The sequence below is a fragment of the Peromyscus californicus genome, unplaced genomic scaffold (genome assembly GCF_007827085.1).
Source record: "Peromyscus californicus insignis strain IS unplaced genomic scaffold, ASM782708v3 Scaffold_2__1_contigs__length_46816999, whole genome shotgun sequence".
Taxonomy (NCBI): domain Eukaryota; kingdom Metazoa; phylum Chordata; class Mammalia; order Rodentia; family Cricetidae; genus Peromyscus; species Peromyscus californicus.
In genome coordinates, this window is record NW_026294540.1 from 22,545,990 (window position 1) to 22,562,562 (window position 16,573).

The 16,573-nt window shown below is 44.1% G+C and overlaps 1 protein-coding gene across 3 annotated transcripts in view; it reads right to left on the bottom strand.

The window, feature by feature from the left end:
- The window catches only part of Auts2 (activator of transcription and developmental regulator AUTS2), a 1,133,997-nt gene that overhangs the window by 840,120 nt on the left and 277,304 nt on the right, over positions 1-16,573 (bottom strand). For all 3 annotated transcript variants that reach the window (XM_052753902.1, XM_052753901.1, XM_052753903.1), the window contains exon 2: positions 1,330-1,542. In XM_052753902.1, coding sequence (XP_052609862.1) covers positions 1,330-1,542 — 213 coding nt within the window. The remainder of the gene's footprint in view (positions 1-1,329; positions 1,543-16,573) is intronic.

The window sequence follows — 16,573 nt, forward strand, 5'->3', positions numbered from 1 at the left end:
GTTACTGCATGACTGTATAGCGATGCTATACACCAGAGGACCGTAGGACAGTGACTCTGGACTGTGTAACTACAGATAAATAATACTACTGACAAGTGAGTATGGTAGTGCCTTGGGTCATATGTGAAGACATTCTGATACAGGCCTTCTGGGTTCTCACCGACACCCATCACTCTCCATGTCTCTACACACGAATGTCCTTCACTCCCTTTATGACACAAGCAGCCCATTCATTCTATCCTCTCAGGGCTTTTTAGCTTTCCAAACCTCTAACTGAACGTCATCACTCAGAATACACTTCTGAAGTTATACACAGGGGACTTCCAAACCAGCCTGCCCGTGATCAAGCTGTAAAGGTCTTGCAGTAAAGATGCCATTGGCTCACAGACGGAGGCTGAGGTTTGGTGTCTGGTGCAGAACATGAGATGGTTGTGATGAGCAGTGAGGTTGTAGAACCAGTGTGTTCTGTGCTCCCAGATCTTATACTCTTCCGAGAAATCTCTGCAAACGAGAAATGGCTCTGGCAGCCCCTGTTCTGTCAACTCCAACAACTCCTCCCTCTGCTCCTTTTAAGTGACAGCCAGTCCCACCCAAGAGCCTCTCTGAAAGCAAAGGAGACACACACAGGACTCCGGTAAGTCTACAGGCACTAAAGCAATGCTGTGAAGAGAACAACCTGGTTCCTCATTATCAATCCAGCTCCCCTGAGGATTTCCACGGGCAGAAAGGCTCCCCCAATGCAAAGCGCTGTGTCTGCTTGTGGGTTCTTGTAAGCTAATGGTTAGCAAGCCAGAGACCACCCCCAACCACGAAACTTCTCTCCAAACACTTACAAAGACCATCCTGGGGTCTCAGGGTTGTGGAGAACAATAGAGGCACACAGATGGGCACACTTCAGGGCCACTGTCCTCCCAAGCGCCACAGTATGAATTTTTTGTAAGGGCCTGCCCACACACAGACCACATTTTTAGCACACCAGAACCCTGGGATGTCCAATGGCTATGACCAGTTAGTTTCTCCAAGCCACCTGTCCTCACCATCAGGATCTCTACAGAAGCCAGGCCGTCTGTACCATGTGGCCAGCTCTCTGCACCAGCAGTAGTACATGGAGCTCTGACGTGCAGCAAACACTGAAATGAAACAGTGGCAAGGCTGGAGTGAGAGTCAAGTGCAGAGAACACACCCAGAGTGTGACCCTGTTATTGAGAATGGAGCACACAACTTTCTACTGCACCGTCGTAGTAAGGAAACGGTCACCCACTGAGAACTGCAGAGGCGCAGGAGGGAAGAGAAGGTCCTAGGAAAGAAGAACGAACCAGGCTTGCTCACCTGCCGCAGTCCCTTGGGCAACTTCTTCCTCTTCCCGAGATGCTGGCAGAGGTTGCGGTCATTCTCTCGATCGGAGCTGTAGTGGTGTGAGTGACTGAGCCGGCTCTTCTTGGAGTGAAAAGACAAGCCATTGGTGAGAGCTTCTCGTTTCTTCTTGGTCAGGGGAGTCTGCCGCTTCTCCGCTCGTTCCTGAGGCTTCACTGCTACATCTTTCTGCAGAACAGAAGAAGAAACGGACAGGGAAGTGGTGGTTACACGAGTATCTCAGGTCATAGCCTAAATGCAGACTAGATAGGTGAGGACAGAGGGATGGACAGTGAAACAGTGGTCAAGTTTCCTGAATCCCTAATGGCAGCACAGATACGTGCGTTCTATTCCTCTGGGCTGGTGTGCGCTCGTGTGGGGAGATGAAGACAGAGATGCACATTTGTTTGTTTGTGTGTGTGTGTGTCTGTATGTGTTTCTGTGTCTGTGTCTATGTCTGTGTGTCTGTGTGTGTAGAAACTAGAGGTAAATCTCTGGTATCTTGTTTTCCTTGTTGTCGAGACACAGTTTCTCATTGGCCCAGGGTGTGTTTATACAGCAAGGCTGGTTGAAGGGCAAACCCTAGGGCTCCTCCTCTCTCTGCCACCCTAGTGCTGGGTGTGAGCGTCACCACATCCAGTAAAGCTCCAGGGACTTGGACCTGGCAAAAGCAGTGATGGAATAAAGACAAGACAGCAAACAGACACACGGTCTGGAGGGCTGGAGCTGAGGGCTGCCCTGTGTATGGCCTGGATCTGAATCAGAAAGGCCAGCCTGTGCGAGGACTGGAAGGCAAGTGGTACTATAATCCCTTGAAAGAGGAAAAAGCACAACACTGAGCAGCTGGCTCGAATAACCCCATGGCTTCAGAATAAGCCAGGAAAATAGTCAGTGGTTAATATTTGCTCCCTAAATACACAAATACAAGTAGCTAAAACAACTAGACCCATCCAGCACAATATTGGGCTATGGGTGTAGCTCAGCTGGCAGAGGCACTTGCCTACCACGCATGAGAACCTGGGTTCCATTCTCAGTACCACACAAAACTGGAAGTGATAGTACATGTCTATAATCCTAGCATTTGGGAGGAGGAGACAGCAGAATCAGAAGTTCAAGGTCGTCGTCAGCTATATAGTGAGTTTTAGCCTGGGCTCCAAGAGAGCCTATCTTAAATGAATAAATAACAATCAATTTGCCTCATACATTTGGTTTCTTGGGAAACCAGGCCTCCATTCATACTGAAAATTATGTCCACTTCCATACAACTATAAATTAATATGTATGAGATTGTTATATTTTTTCAAAGCCATTTTATTTTCCTCTAACATATTAATCAAGGCATTTCCATGACTCTGCAGATTAGCTACATAGAGTGAGCAGACCCCATGCCAGGACATTAACTTTCCAGAGACCTGATAAGGTCTTAGAAACAGCAGTACACTCATCTTTCCTCCAATTAATACTGAGATTCTCCACTCTAGAGGGTGCAGACAAAATAGGACAGAATCTGTGTCTATGTAACCATTTAAGAGGGGACTGATATCTTTTTTAAAAGTTTTTCATAATATAAGAGGCTTATGCTTCCACACACTAGAGTTGTTACTTCTCTCTCCCATATATATATTTATATATAGATACACATTACAATATAATTTATGACTATATAGTCTCTTTATTGCAAATCTTGAATAAACCTGGCAACTATCTGTTCACTGTATCTATAAACATTTATTGACTGATTACTAAATGTCCAGTAGAATAATTGCTTAAGTTTTCACTGACTACTTAGGAAATGGCAAAACTGTCCTATACAAATAAAAGAAGTAAGCACAGGAGGACAGGGAGATGGATCACTTGCTGTACAAGCATGAGGACCTACATTCAAATCCCTAGTGCCCACCTAGAAAGCAGGGTGTGGGGGCATTCGACCTTCTAACCCCAGTGCTGAGGGTGCGGCAAATAAAGGAGGATCCCCACACTAGTTCCGAATTCAGAGAGAGACCCTGCCTCAAGGAAGTAAGGTGGAGAAATGAAGAGCAAGTATGATAGCTACTCTTGGCTGCCAACAAGACGACATCTGGAATTAAGTAAAAACCAAGCAGCTGGGTACACCTGTGAAGTATTCTTCTGGACTGAATCACTTGAAGTGGGGAGGCTCAACTAAAAACGGGATCTTCTGAGGTAGAAAGATCCACCTTGAATCTGGGCCATGCCTTCTGGTGGCAGCTCATATAAAGGACATGGGAAAAGGAAGTGCCTGCTCCTTGCCTGCCTGCTTGGTCTTACTGTCACAGGCAAGTCCACTCCATCCGCCACATGACAGCCTACTTCTTCAGAATTCCACCATATACTGAAGGCCAGCTGAGACATCAAGCTTTATGGACTGAACAGCTACTAGATTCTTGGACCTTCCATTATTAGAAAGACTTTGTTGGACTAGCTGTACCACAGATGCTAAGCTACTCTAAGAAATCCCACAGACAGACAGACACATACATACACACATACATACATAGACAACAGACAGACAGACACAGATAGACAGACAGAACTCATTCTCTAAGTTCTGTTCCTCTAGAGAACCCTGATAAATACAGTATGACACCCACCCAATGTCCTCCTCTGGTCATACACATAGAAAAGGGATGATAACAAACCACAAAAAGGCTGATTATAAACCAATCAATAAAATATAATATAAACCTATCAATATTCACAACAACTGCATGACTTCATGCATGGGCGAATGGGTACATCAACTCACCACCAAGGTTACCAGTGGCAATTAATTTAAGAATTCCCGTGAAGAAACACAGCTACTCTGAACACTACTGCCACAAGAAGGGAAGCCATCCGGATTATAAAAAGAACATTTTGGGATCAATGAGCACCAATTCCAAAGGCTTGTTAATTCGTTAGTTGACTAGGCAAGCAGTTGCCGAGGGAGACAGTCCATCAGAATTACCTGCAGTGCTTTTATAAAATGACTACACTTCTCATTCTGCAAGGGAAGCATTTAGAAAATGAATGGAAGGTGGCAGCACATGCCACTTGAAAACATGCCACTTGGCAGAAGGATTATTGTAAACTAAAGGTACTTGAAAATCAGCAGATTCAAGAGGGACACTCTGCCCTCTCTTAGCCAATAGAGAAGAAACATCCCTACGGCGGGGAGGAAGGGATGATGAGTGGGAGATGTCTGGCCTAGAGTGGGAGAGCGGAAATTCAGAAATGGGGAGTCATGGTCCAGAAAAATGTGCACAAACACAGCTGGGGGAAATAACTCGTACCTCCTTTAATATCCCCAAGATTTTGGATATGGCTCTAAAATGGCCACCCCTATTGACTCACTGAGAAAGCATTCAGGTTGTATCACTTTTGAAGGGGTTTTGTTGTTGTTACTGCTGTTGTTTTGAGACTGTCTTCAAGGATCCCCGCCTGGCCTGAAACTGACTGTGTCACAGAGGATGGCCCTGACTCCTGATCCTCCTGTTTCCACTTCCTAACTGCTGGGAATACAGCCAAGTGCCCCCATGCTTGGCTCCTCCTTTGTTTTATTTTCCTTTAGTGTCTGCTGTTTAGGGGTAAACTACATGTCATTCTCCTGTTAATCTATTTTAGGGCAATTTAATTCCCAGGCTCAGACAAAAACCCTAAGAAGCCAGAGATAAATCTGCCCCACCTTGGGCAAACCCTGGAAGGAGGCTGGAAGTGAGAAGTCTGATAAATCTGCTTATGGGTATTCATTCATTTCCAGACACCCACACAGCAGCAGAGGCCTGGCTGTGAAATGGAAAGATTTAGACACATCTGCTGGCAATAGAGGGGGTAAGTGCACAAGCCATGCACAAAGGCATCAGTTCTCTGAATGTTTGAAATGATGTGATTTTTAGGTCACTGGAGATGGAGGGCGGGATGACAGGAGCACATCCATTCAAAGCCTCAGACACTGATGAGGCAAAGCAATTTCCCTCTCTACCGGCCCTCTTCAGAACAGGTGATCTTATTCTTGACTTCCCCTTCTTCCAAATTACAATCTTCTGCCCAAGGCTTCCTCTGCTCCTCCTGAATTTCAAAATGAGAAGGTTCAGTGTTGTGCAAACTCGGGGAGGCTAACAGATTGCACACGAGGCACGATGCAGGCTGAGGGGCCCCATTTGCTGATTACAGACAGAGGAGAGATGATGGGAAGTAAGGACACAATTTGCCCGCCTTGCAGAAAATGGGTTTTGGAAAGAGTACTCTGTCTGATGTTTCCAATCACATTAATCCGAGGACAGTCTAACTGGCAGAGTAGCCATGAGGTGTGTCTCTATGTGTCCCTATGTGTGTGAGTGCATAGGGAACGTGGGGGAGAGTTGATGCATGAAGGCAGGAGCATCAGGAGATCAGTGTCTAAATGTGACCCAGTGCTCTCATTCATCATATATATGTATGTATACATACACACACACACACACACACACACACACACACACACACACACACACACACACAGGTATGTATGTCTTTAAATATTCATATGTTTAAAAAAAATTAGGAACCTGTGGAAAAATGTTGATGGGGCAAGCATGAGAGCTGGAGTTCAAATCCCCAGCACCAACCAAAATGCCAAGCAGAGATAGTGATTGACCTGTAGTCCCAGCAGTCAGGTAGCAGAGACAGGATCCTTGGATGTAAAGTGGGTAGTTAGCCCAGATGAATCCACAAAATCTACACTCAAGTGAGAGTACCCTGCCTCAATGGATAACATCTTCATGTAATCAAGGAAGACACTGTTGGCAAATGCGCGTACATACATGATCATGCATGCCTATGTGCAAAGACATTCACATTCACCAGATGCATGCGCGCGCGCACACACACACACACACACACACACACACACACACACACACACACACGGAGGCACACATTCAAGCATCTCCCCAGCCCCCAAGTCAATATGCTTGGTATGTACTACATACTCTTGTCGTCTGTTGGAAAGACCCAAAAAAGATTCCCAAACCGAAGCTGTTCAATTAAAGCAGGAGAGAAATCTATGAGTATCTATCTACTGGGGGTTAGGTGAGGACTTGTCAGGATGCTCTGCACGGCCGCCGTTCACACTGACCAGAAGTGCATTCCTCGACTGTACCTAAGGCTAAAGACACTAACCAATGGAAAAGGAGGTAGGTGCAAAGGGACATACTCATGTACACCGGCAGCCGGTAAGAACACAAATGTGGTTTTGTTGCTGTTGCTGCTGCTGTTTTTTGTTTTCGATATGGTACCAAAATTATGATCCATAAAAAGAGAAATGGGCCAGGCGGTGGTGGCGCACGCCTTTAATCCCAGCACTCGGGAGGCAGAGCCAGGTGGATCTCTGTGAGTTCGAGGCCAGCCTGGACTACCAAGTGAGTTCCAGGAAAGGTGCAAAGCTACACAGAGAAACCCTGTCTTGAAAAAAAAAAAAAAAGAGAGAGAAATGGACAAGTCAAAAAATAAAACTTACATTCTTCAAAGCCCATTTTGAAAACTGGAGAAATTGCTTGGTGGTTAAGAGTGTGTACTGCTCTTCTAGAGGACCGAGTTTGGTTCCCAGCACCCATACTGGGTGATTCACAACCACCTGTTAAGTCCAACTCCAGGATAACCAATGCCCTCTACTGGCCTCCACAGGCACATGCTCTCTTGAGAATATACCACCCCTACTACACACACACACACACACACACACACACACACAATGTATGTGCCCACTGTTAAAACAGGAAGACTTGCAATATTACAGGAAAGTATTTCCAAAATGTTTCTCTGATTAAAGTCTGTACACAGAATACATTAGCAATTCTCAAAATACAAAAAAAATCCATTAAATGTTTTGCTTTGATAAGAGATTTCAACACATAATTTCAGGTATCTAAAGAGGAAACAGACAATGGAACAATAATTAACTCCATCATCTTTAGATGAACGCAACCTAAAATCACAATGAAATACACATATAATAGAACAGCTGGAATAAGAAACAATGGAAAGTGTGGGCATGGACAGTACATAAAAAACACTGGCTGAGGGTGTGGTACCATCACAGGGGGAGTGAAGAGAGAATGAGCGGGGAGCTAAAGAGGGAGAGGCAGCAGATGAGAGGGAGAGAAGAGGGGAAAGGAAGGGGAGAAAGGAGACACAAAAGCAGACACCAAGCAGCTCTCCTAAGCTTAGTTATAGGATGAGAACACATCTATCAGCTTAAGTGAGATTTTTTGCGCTGAGAACTGGAAACGCCAGCAGTCTCTCATTCCTATAGATAATTGAGAGTTGGCTGCCTTTAGCCCTTAACACACTCGAAGTGGTTGAGTCCCTGGCAACCAGATGCTATTGCTTAAAACAGTTTAGGCTCTCAGCCCTGAAGGATTCCTAAAATTGGATTACAGTCCCTCCAGATAATCTGAGAAATACAGCATGACGAAAAGGAAACCTAAAAAAAAAAAAAATTAACTCCTCTGTAACAAGCAGCACTCTGCAAACTGAGCGCAGCATGACCGAGGGCGGAAAATCTCATCAGTGAGGGCTTACGGGCAAGAATATATACAAAGAGCCAAAGAAGCCACGCGAAAAGAGACCGGGGCAAGCCAGAGGAACAAGGGCACACCACACAGTCCTCAAACACCTCTGAGGGCAAAGCCAGACTTCCCACCTCCAGAGAGCAAAACACTCAGACTCCCATGGGGTTCTTGCACACTCCCACCCAGTCCACTACAGTAATATACATCTGGAAGACGTGTAACCTTAATGACACCCTGGAATTAGCCACTGTTTGATTCTATTGTATTGTTTTATTTTTAAGGTACGGTCTCATGCATTCCAGGACCGGCTTTAAACTCACTATGTAGTTGAAGATGACTTTGAACTGATCCTCCTGCCTCTACCTCCCAAGTGCTAGGACTATAGGCATGTGCTTCCACACCTGGTTTATGAGGTACTGGGAATGGAACTTAGGGTGCTGTGGTGCCTGCTAGGCAAATACTTTACCAGATAAGCTACATCCCCAGCCCAAGTGTTTTGTTATAAAGGATCTGAACAGATATATTTGCTTTTCAAAGACACTTGGGTGCCAATCAGATATGTAAGAAGACCACTAGCCATCAGGGATATGCAAATCACAGTAGGATTTCATCCTTGACATGCTAGGGTGAGTGTTATTAAAAAGACAAAAATCTGGCTATGAGGCTGTGAATATAAAGTTTTCAATACTATACTGTGAAGTGTCTAGACACGGCAAAGCCCTGTCATGGCTAAGATTTTTCAAGTGACCCTGTTAGGTTTATATAGAATTATTCTTGGTGCTGTGACCACATACCAAACAATATCAACAATACAAACACTGTGAGAAGAAATGGTTTACTCCGATTCATGGTTTGAGGGCACAGCTGACTATGGGAGCAGGAGTGGGAGCAGGGGTCACACTGCATCCACTATCGGAAAACAGAGCAGGATGAACACTAGCCAGCACCCGGCTCCCTTTCTCCTTTTAAGTCAGTCTAAAACTCCAGCCCATGGCAACCTGTTACTCACGTTTAGGGTGGGTGTTCCTATCTCAATTAACCCAATCTGGAAACTCCCTCCCAGACATGCTCAGTGGTGTTTCCAAATCCACTCAAGTGACAATAAAGATCAACCACCCCATCTGTCAAGCCATTAGGAAGTCATTTCTGTAACTCTCTACTTTCCAGAACTATAGCCAATGGAGTTGCACAGGTGGAGGGAGGGGTGCAGAGAGGAGAGAGGACAAATGTGCAGATGACTCCTACTCCATGAACCATCATTTCTCCAATGCATTTTAATTGGCTTCTAGGGGGACGGGGGAGAGGGAGAGAGAGCAATGTGTGTCACACATATAAATCTAGGGTCCTTTATCAGGGGATCTCTTATGCTCTTAAAATTCCCTAACGTTATTACCTTGAGAAGCTATTTATCACGCAGAAAACGCTCAGTGAATGCAACTTGTAGCTCATGAATTGGGAACTTCTTCCAGGTAGTATTTTCCAGCCCTTTCAGCAACTGAGATTTCTCTTATCTAGATGCACTTCAACATGTCTTTACCCTAATTGTGCTAGGACTGAAGTTACAGATAAGAATTTGCCAAGTCAAGCCATTTCTAAATATAAAGCAAGGACTAGTAAAATGATTTTTCATACCCAGTAACATTTTTATGTCTGTCACTGAATAGCCTAGTAACTTTATACAGCAGACAATCATTGTCATTTTATAACTGAAGGAGCGGAAGCATGGGAAGCAAATGGCTACTCAAAGAAAGACCATCAGTGATTGGCAACACACTTAGAAGTTCCCATGGTTTATATCCTATGTTCATTCCCAAATTCTGGGTCATTAATAGATCTACTTGTCAGGTTTAGAAATATGTACTTTTGTTTGCACAAAACTTTTACGTCTAGTTTAGCGTTACCATTACAACATCGCAAAACTATTCGATGCAATTCATCATCTATTTCCCTCCGCACATGTCATTACAGAAAGGCTATGCCTCCTATGTCAAGACCCGAACTCTTTCTAACTCAACTGAGCAACAAACAAATCCAAACAGAAGGAAAGGCTTTGGCTTTGCACTGAAACGGACATTTGATTCCGGTGGTGAAAATTAGGCATTTCTGAAAATAAACACCTATACAAAAGCTCAAGACACTGAGTCCGAAACATGGTCCTGATGTGACTTGATAAATGTTACTGAATGACAGTGGCTCTATAAATACCCACAGAGGCAAAATGTAGACCCCTCGACCCCATTAGAACACATTGTTAATGCCCCATCACCAAATGAGACACAGAGAGATTCTTCACAGAAAGTTCTCCAAGTCCTGGAGCTTGTTTGCACAGTCCCAACCGGTAACTCTATATTTGTTTTCTGCCCCCCTTTTACCCCCAGGTCTTCTCTTTCAGGACTTGACAGACAGAATTTTGTTCCTTTAACATCACATAGGTAAAATAAAACTGAACTACGGGTTTGCATTGGAAAAAAAAAGAATTTAAAAACTATTGAAGAGGCACCAAGTGACCTGAGACCCACAAGTGAACAATGCCTTAAGATGTCCCTGAAATGAAAAGAAACAGTCGACCCTGCAATCATGTTAGATGGACCAGCCTTCCACTTTGTACTGTATGATTTGACAGAGGACATACAGTGTCAGTGGGCCGGAGAGCATAACATGCTAACTCTAAAGCAATTAGCTCATATACAGAGGACCAGACTGTCTCCATGTTTCTTGGGACAAGCTGAAGGTTTGTGTCTTTACTAAGGCTTCCTACAGATAGATTTTGTGATATTTAGATACTTATTGATTCTATCAGATTTGATCATGGAATCAATCTTTCCCTTCAGAGGCTCGGGGTTAATGGCAAAGTTTATTAAACTGCAGGCAGTCATTCAGAAAAGATCGATAAAGACATGATTACAGGGTAACCAGAGGATTAAACTCCAGATTTATCACAAAATTAAACTGAATTAAATGTTCCCTGATAGCACTTGAAATGCTGTCAATACTTTTAACTCATAATCTATGCTCTTTCTGTGTTTACCTAATAGGCAATAGGGATGCCTGGCTTGTGAAAATGACTGCTACATGAAAACTGGAGTCACAAAGGGCTGCTAAAAGTATTGAGAGTTGCTTTTGGAAAATTCCTCTGTCATAGCTGACCACTCTGAACTTACTGGAGTTTGCAGTTGCCATGCACAGACACCATTCTGTGCATTCCTAAAGTCTATCAGTAATACATCCTCACAGGCCCTACATATCTATTTGAAACTGAGTTCAAGGATTATATATGATTTCCTACTATTTTTAGAAGGAAGCTTGTGCCCTGATACCAGTCCTTAGTCCCATGAGGAATGAGGACTGGAAGATGTCATCAGAATGCTAGGAAATCAAATGACCCATTCCCATCCTGGAAGATGCATCAATGCCCTGGCAAAACCAGCCAATTCCATTAATAAAGGCGAAATCGCAATCCCAGCTTCTGAAAGGTAACCACTCCCTGAATGAACTGGTAGCTTTGCATACATGTGTAAGCAGTAAGGAAGTCGATACACAGGACAGCTGTTAAAGCTAACATCAATACCACAGTGAGTGAGGGAGAGCAGCTCTGCAGGACCCATGATGATAAAGGCCCAGGCCTGCTGTGAGGCTGGGTAGGGATGCACATGAGCCTATGCAAAGGTTGCTCAGGAAATCAATTTGGGGACAAAAACTGAGCCTGTATGTAAGCTGTATTGTAGATGGAGGCTTTCTATTTTCATGTAATGCTTTTACTTTGTCACTAGGACACTCCATCCTACAGATGGCATGGACCCACCCCTGGCCTACATTGATGGCCAACAGGCTCTGTTGGCTTCTAATCCAATGTGAAAGTTATATTGTCACACAGAAGAAAAACTAGGCTGCAATCAAGACACTGAGCTGACAGCAAGCACCCTGCCATTGTCTTATCCCCTCCTCCCCAGCCTACTGACTGTATGAGTCATTACTTCCTTCTCCAGCATTATCAAACCTTACACCCTGGGATGTGCTGAGGGCTGGCCCCAGATGTGTTTGCCTTCCTTAAGAACAGCGGCACCCTGCCTGAAGGAAAACACTTGGTCTCCATCATCTCTGAACTGGAAGCTGCGTGAAATAGGCAAAGTCACAGCTTCTTGGACTCACAGTGATGACGCTAAGTTTCCAAGAACATCCCACATCAACAAGCCATCCCAAGGAAAATGACAGCTTCACTGCTGCTGTCCTGTTCCCCAAGGCACCCCCTCTGACTCTTTACTCATTCTGGCCCTGCCCCAAACTGGTGCTCTGTGCTAGTCCTTCCAGATGGAAGGACTAACTTTCCCACTTGTTCCTTTGTGGCCTTGAGTAAAACTCCAGTCACTCCTATATCACTTTTCTGTTAGATAATATATAAATTCACACAATGCCTGTTGAGATCAAAGTTTTATTACTTTTTTTTTTAAGGCTGGGGCTGTGGTGGGCAGCAGGGTGTTGTTTAGTTCAAGCTGGCCTGGAACTCACGATACATCCAGCAATGAACTTGACCTTCTGATCCTACTGCCAGGACGTCCCTGGTGAGCGTTGAGAATCCTGGAATGAGCTACTACACTTGCTTTATAGAGTGCTGGGAATGGAATCCAGGCGTTTATGCATGTTAGGAGTGTACTCTACTAAGGCAGTCACATCCATGGACCCAAAGCTATTCCTACTAATTAATTGTCCCAAGGCAATATGGGCAGTCTAAGGACCTGATGGAGATCCACATCCTCACAAGGGTGAGAAGGAACGAGAAGCCTAGAGGGATGTCTAAACCCTGCAGTTTGAAACTCATTGTTTCCAGACTTCTATTCTGTGTGCATGCTTGTTTGCTTTTAAATATAAGCAAATCACTTAGCCTATTAACTTGAAATAATGCAAACAAAATACCTTTAAAAATCCTTCTTTTCAAATACTCAGATCATATAGATTTCCAGCGTGGCTTCTTAAATCGTCTGTGATTTATGGGACACACAAGAAAAAGTTCACAAGAAAAAGAAAGAAAAGTGGGTGGGTATGGGATATGACACAGAGGCAAAAAGGCATTATCCCGTGGAACGGAAAGATGGAAAACTTCCGGAAAATTTGAATGGAGGAGATTAACAATTTGTACTCTTGATGGATCAAACACTTAAAAGGCCACCCTGCTAACTATCCCAAGAGAGAGGCAAGAGAGAGACCTGAGAGAGCTGTTGCTGCTGATTCTACCATTAATCTCCTCTCAACTGACTTATCCCTGCTGGCTTCCCCAATGAGACATTTCTATTTCCAAAAAGAAAATAGATGCATGTCACAGTTCAACATGGGGGTGGGGGGGCAGGAATCACATACATGTTGGCTTCTGGGCGCCTGACAGCAACACCCACACCCACATACATAACACAGTGGGGTTATTGAACTCCACCAGGGAATCCAACAATCCTGCACCTGGCTTAATGGAGAAGGGGGAGATGGGAAAAATGGAGGGGGGGTTAACCCTCCTTCCAGCTGAGCATTGACACATACAGTAGAGTTTGGGAGGCAACTTTATGTGCTCTTAGTAGTAGATTAATGAATGTAATTACCTCGCATTGTGGCTGTGAATGCTGCAAAAACTATAATTTATAGAGCGCTGTAAAGTTCTAATGTGTTTTTATGTCCATAAGCTGCTTAGCCATAATCTAATGCATTTGTACAAGAACAGCCTAAGTGGCTCTCAGCTGAACAGTGAACACAAGTGTCTGAACCTTGGTGATTCCGCCCATACGTCTTTATAACCCAGCCCCGTGTGGTAAGCATCTGAGGAAAACAGCTGCTGAATTATACAAATAATTCCAGAGACAGTGCAAGGCTCTCTGCCTCTCTCACCAGAAGGAACATTTCTGGCTGACAGAGGACTGCAGGCTTTAATTAAATGCTGGAGTGGGTTCCCAACACACATTTGGTAGTTACACTGTCTTTCTCCACCCTCTCTCTCCTCTGGCCCCACAGCCCCTCAACGCCTTTCCAGAGGCAGGAAGGGAACTGGATTGAGGCTTAAAAAAATGTAAAGGGGAAGAAAAATCTCTTAATAATTACAAAACATCTTCCACCTTGGAAAAGGCTCACCATTTCTGGGTATTCTCTATTCTGTTACTGTGTTCGTAAGCAAAGGCAAGGATACCTTAACAAGGCTAACACTGCCCATCAAAGCCATCAGCGGGCTAAAACATCTTAGGGACTCCATACCCACAATGAAGTTGGGGTGGAGGGTCCTCATGGCAGCTAATGCTTCTAGGCGCTTACTACCTGGTAGAATCACATGCCTACCACAACCACAGGAAGAGGAACTGCTAATTCATTTTTAAAGGAACAAATGGCGATGATTTATATTGGTAAGGAAGGTGCTGGAGACACATTCCTACTCCAAAGCATGTGAATTGACTTAACCTTTCCCTCTTCTGTAAATAACTGATGATGCAAGTATTTATTCACAGGATAACTGTAAGGCAGTGCATCTCAACCTTCCTAACGCCACGACCCTTTAATACAGTTCCTCATGTTGTAGTGACCTCCAACCATACAGTTAATTTTGATGCTATGTCATAACTGTAATCTTGCTACTGTTATGAACTGTAATGTAAACACCCGTGTTTTCTGATGGTCTTCGGCAACCCCTAGGAAAGGGTTGCTCGGTTCGCCACCCCCCCCCCAAAAAAAAATCCCAACCCACAGGTTGAGAATTGCTGCTGTAAGGGTTTAATGCCTTAGTTCACTGAAAGTGTACTTAGAACAATGTCAGGACCTGCAGCGTATTCATGTTTATTGACCATGATTATCATCAGTACTCTGGGAATCAATGGAATATGATTATGCTGGCAAGAGAGGAAAAGCAGAAAGCTGCCTACATTTTTCTATGAGCAAACATTCAAGGGTTTTACATGTCGAAAGTGGAGAGTCCAGTGACCGATGTGGAGAACACAGTGTTGACGTGAGGAAGCAGTTGCACAGGGGACTGTACCTTCAAACACAGACTGAACAAGCAGCTCACTCTTAGCAATGAGAAGGCCCTAAGGGCAGGTGCGTCACAGTGACAGGAGACACCACCGGCTCATCCTCTTCAGAATCAGTCAGTACAAGTCAATATTTTGGATCATGGAATAAATATTGGGATCATATTAAAAAAAACAACTTAAAGGAAAACATAAGACATTATCTGCCCCCACCCCGTGTGTGTCTATCCCGATGCACTTGGAGGTACACACACAGTGTGTACATAAATGTAGAGGCCAGAAGACAACTTTGAGTATTGGTTCTCAAGCACTCTGTACCTTCTTATGAGAAATGGGCTTGGCTGGACAGTGAGCCCCGATGATCACCTGCTACCACTCTCCCAGCACTAGTATAACAGGAGTTCATCCTCATACTCAATTTCATTTACTACTGTGTGGGGATCAAACTCGGGATGAGCTATCTTTTCAGCCCCCGAGTTAGAATTATCTTAAGAGTTGCTGGAGGAATTAGTACAGGGACACAACGGCAGTACATCAGCAACTGTACAGGGATAAAAACGCCAGCTCAAATACACATACACAGGGTAAAATAGTATAGAAGCTAATACATAATTGATGTTCTTCCTAGTTAAAAACTTATGAATGCTTCCCTGCATTCATAAGATGAGTAATGTGATTTGGATTCAATTAAAAAGTCTAATCTGTCCAAAGGAAGAAAGTCTACCTCTCACAAAGCACTGTAACTGCTTCAAGCCAGAGGGACCTCTATGATCTAGATCTGGGGCAGTTATACACCCAACTTATATACAGAAATGCCAGTTAAAAAGTAGATATTTTGTATATTAACTCCTCAAAGATTAGTTTGACTCTAAATGTGAACACTGGTTCCTTTTAGGATACGAGCTAAAAAAAAAAAAAAAAACGGTTTCTTGAACAACACTGCTGTTATAAGTATATGAAAGCTGGATTTGGATTTATGGCAACTCTGCTCCTGGGATCTGCCCACTTTCTGCTTATCCTAAAAATCCCCACAGGCAGCCTTCGAGCATCGCCTCCTCTTTAGCTGTTGCAACCTTGACAAGAAAGTCACTGGTCACCTAGGAAACGCATGGGAAACATTAGTTCCTCACTCAACTAGCCACCACCCTCCTCGAGGGCTTGCTCAACTATGGAAGAAGAAATTTAACTTGTCTCCTTCACAGACTCTCCTTGATCATGCCCCCACTTTCTATCTCAACCTGTCACGCTTCCCAATCACCTCCACATACTATCTATCTTGCTGTTTCCTGTAATACACTCCAGGGCGCCATACTGCTTAAAGCGAACAGTAGCAGCTCTGTGTTCCCACCCGCCATGGCATCACTCCTCATTATGTCTCACACATAATCCCTTCTCTATCTGTACGTCCTGGGAGATAATGTCTCCTTTTCAAGCTCCGTGCATTTTCTGTGTACACAAGTGTCTATAAGATGGTCTACTAGGAGTTATGAGCACATAAAAATGTCTATTTAAAAATGTTTTCCATCTCATTCTTCACCGAATTCTAATTTTGTGTCTTTTTTACGACCTATTAGTACAGCGTATGAATAAAAATGCACAAAATAAGGATTTTTTAGTCTATGTTACGCAGCTGAGAAGAGAACACTACCAAATCAGTGCAATAAAGGGCAGGTGAGAAGA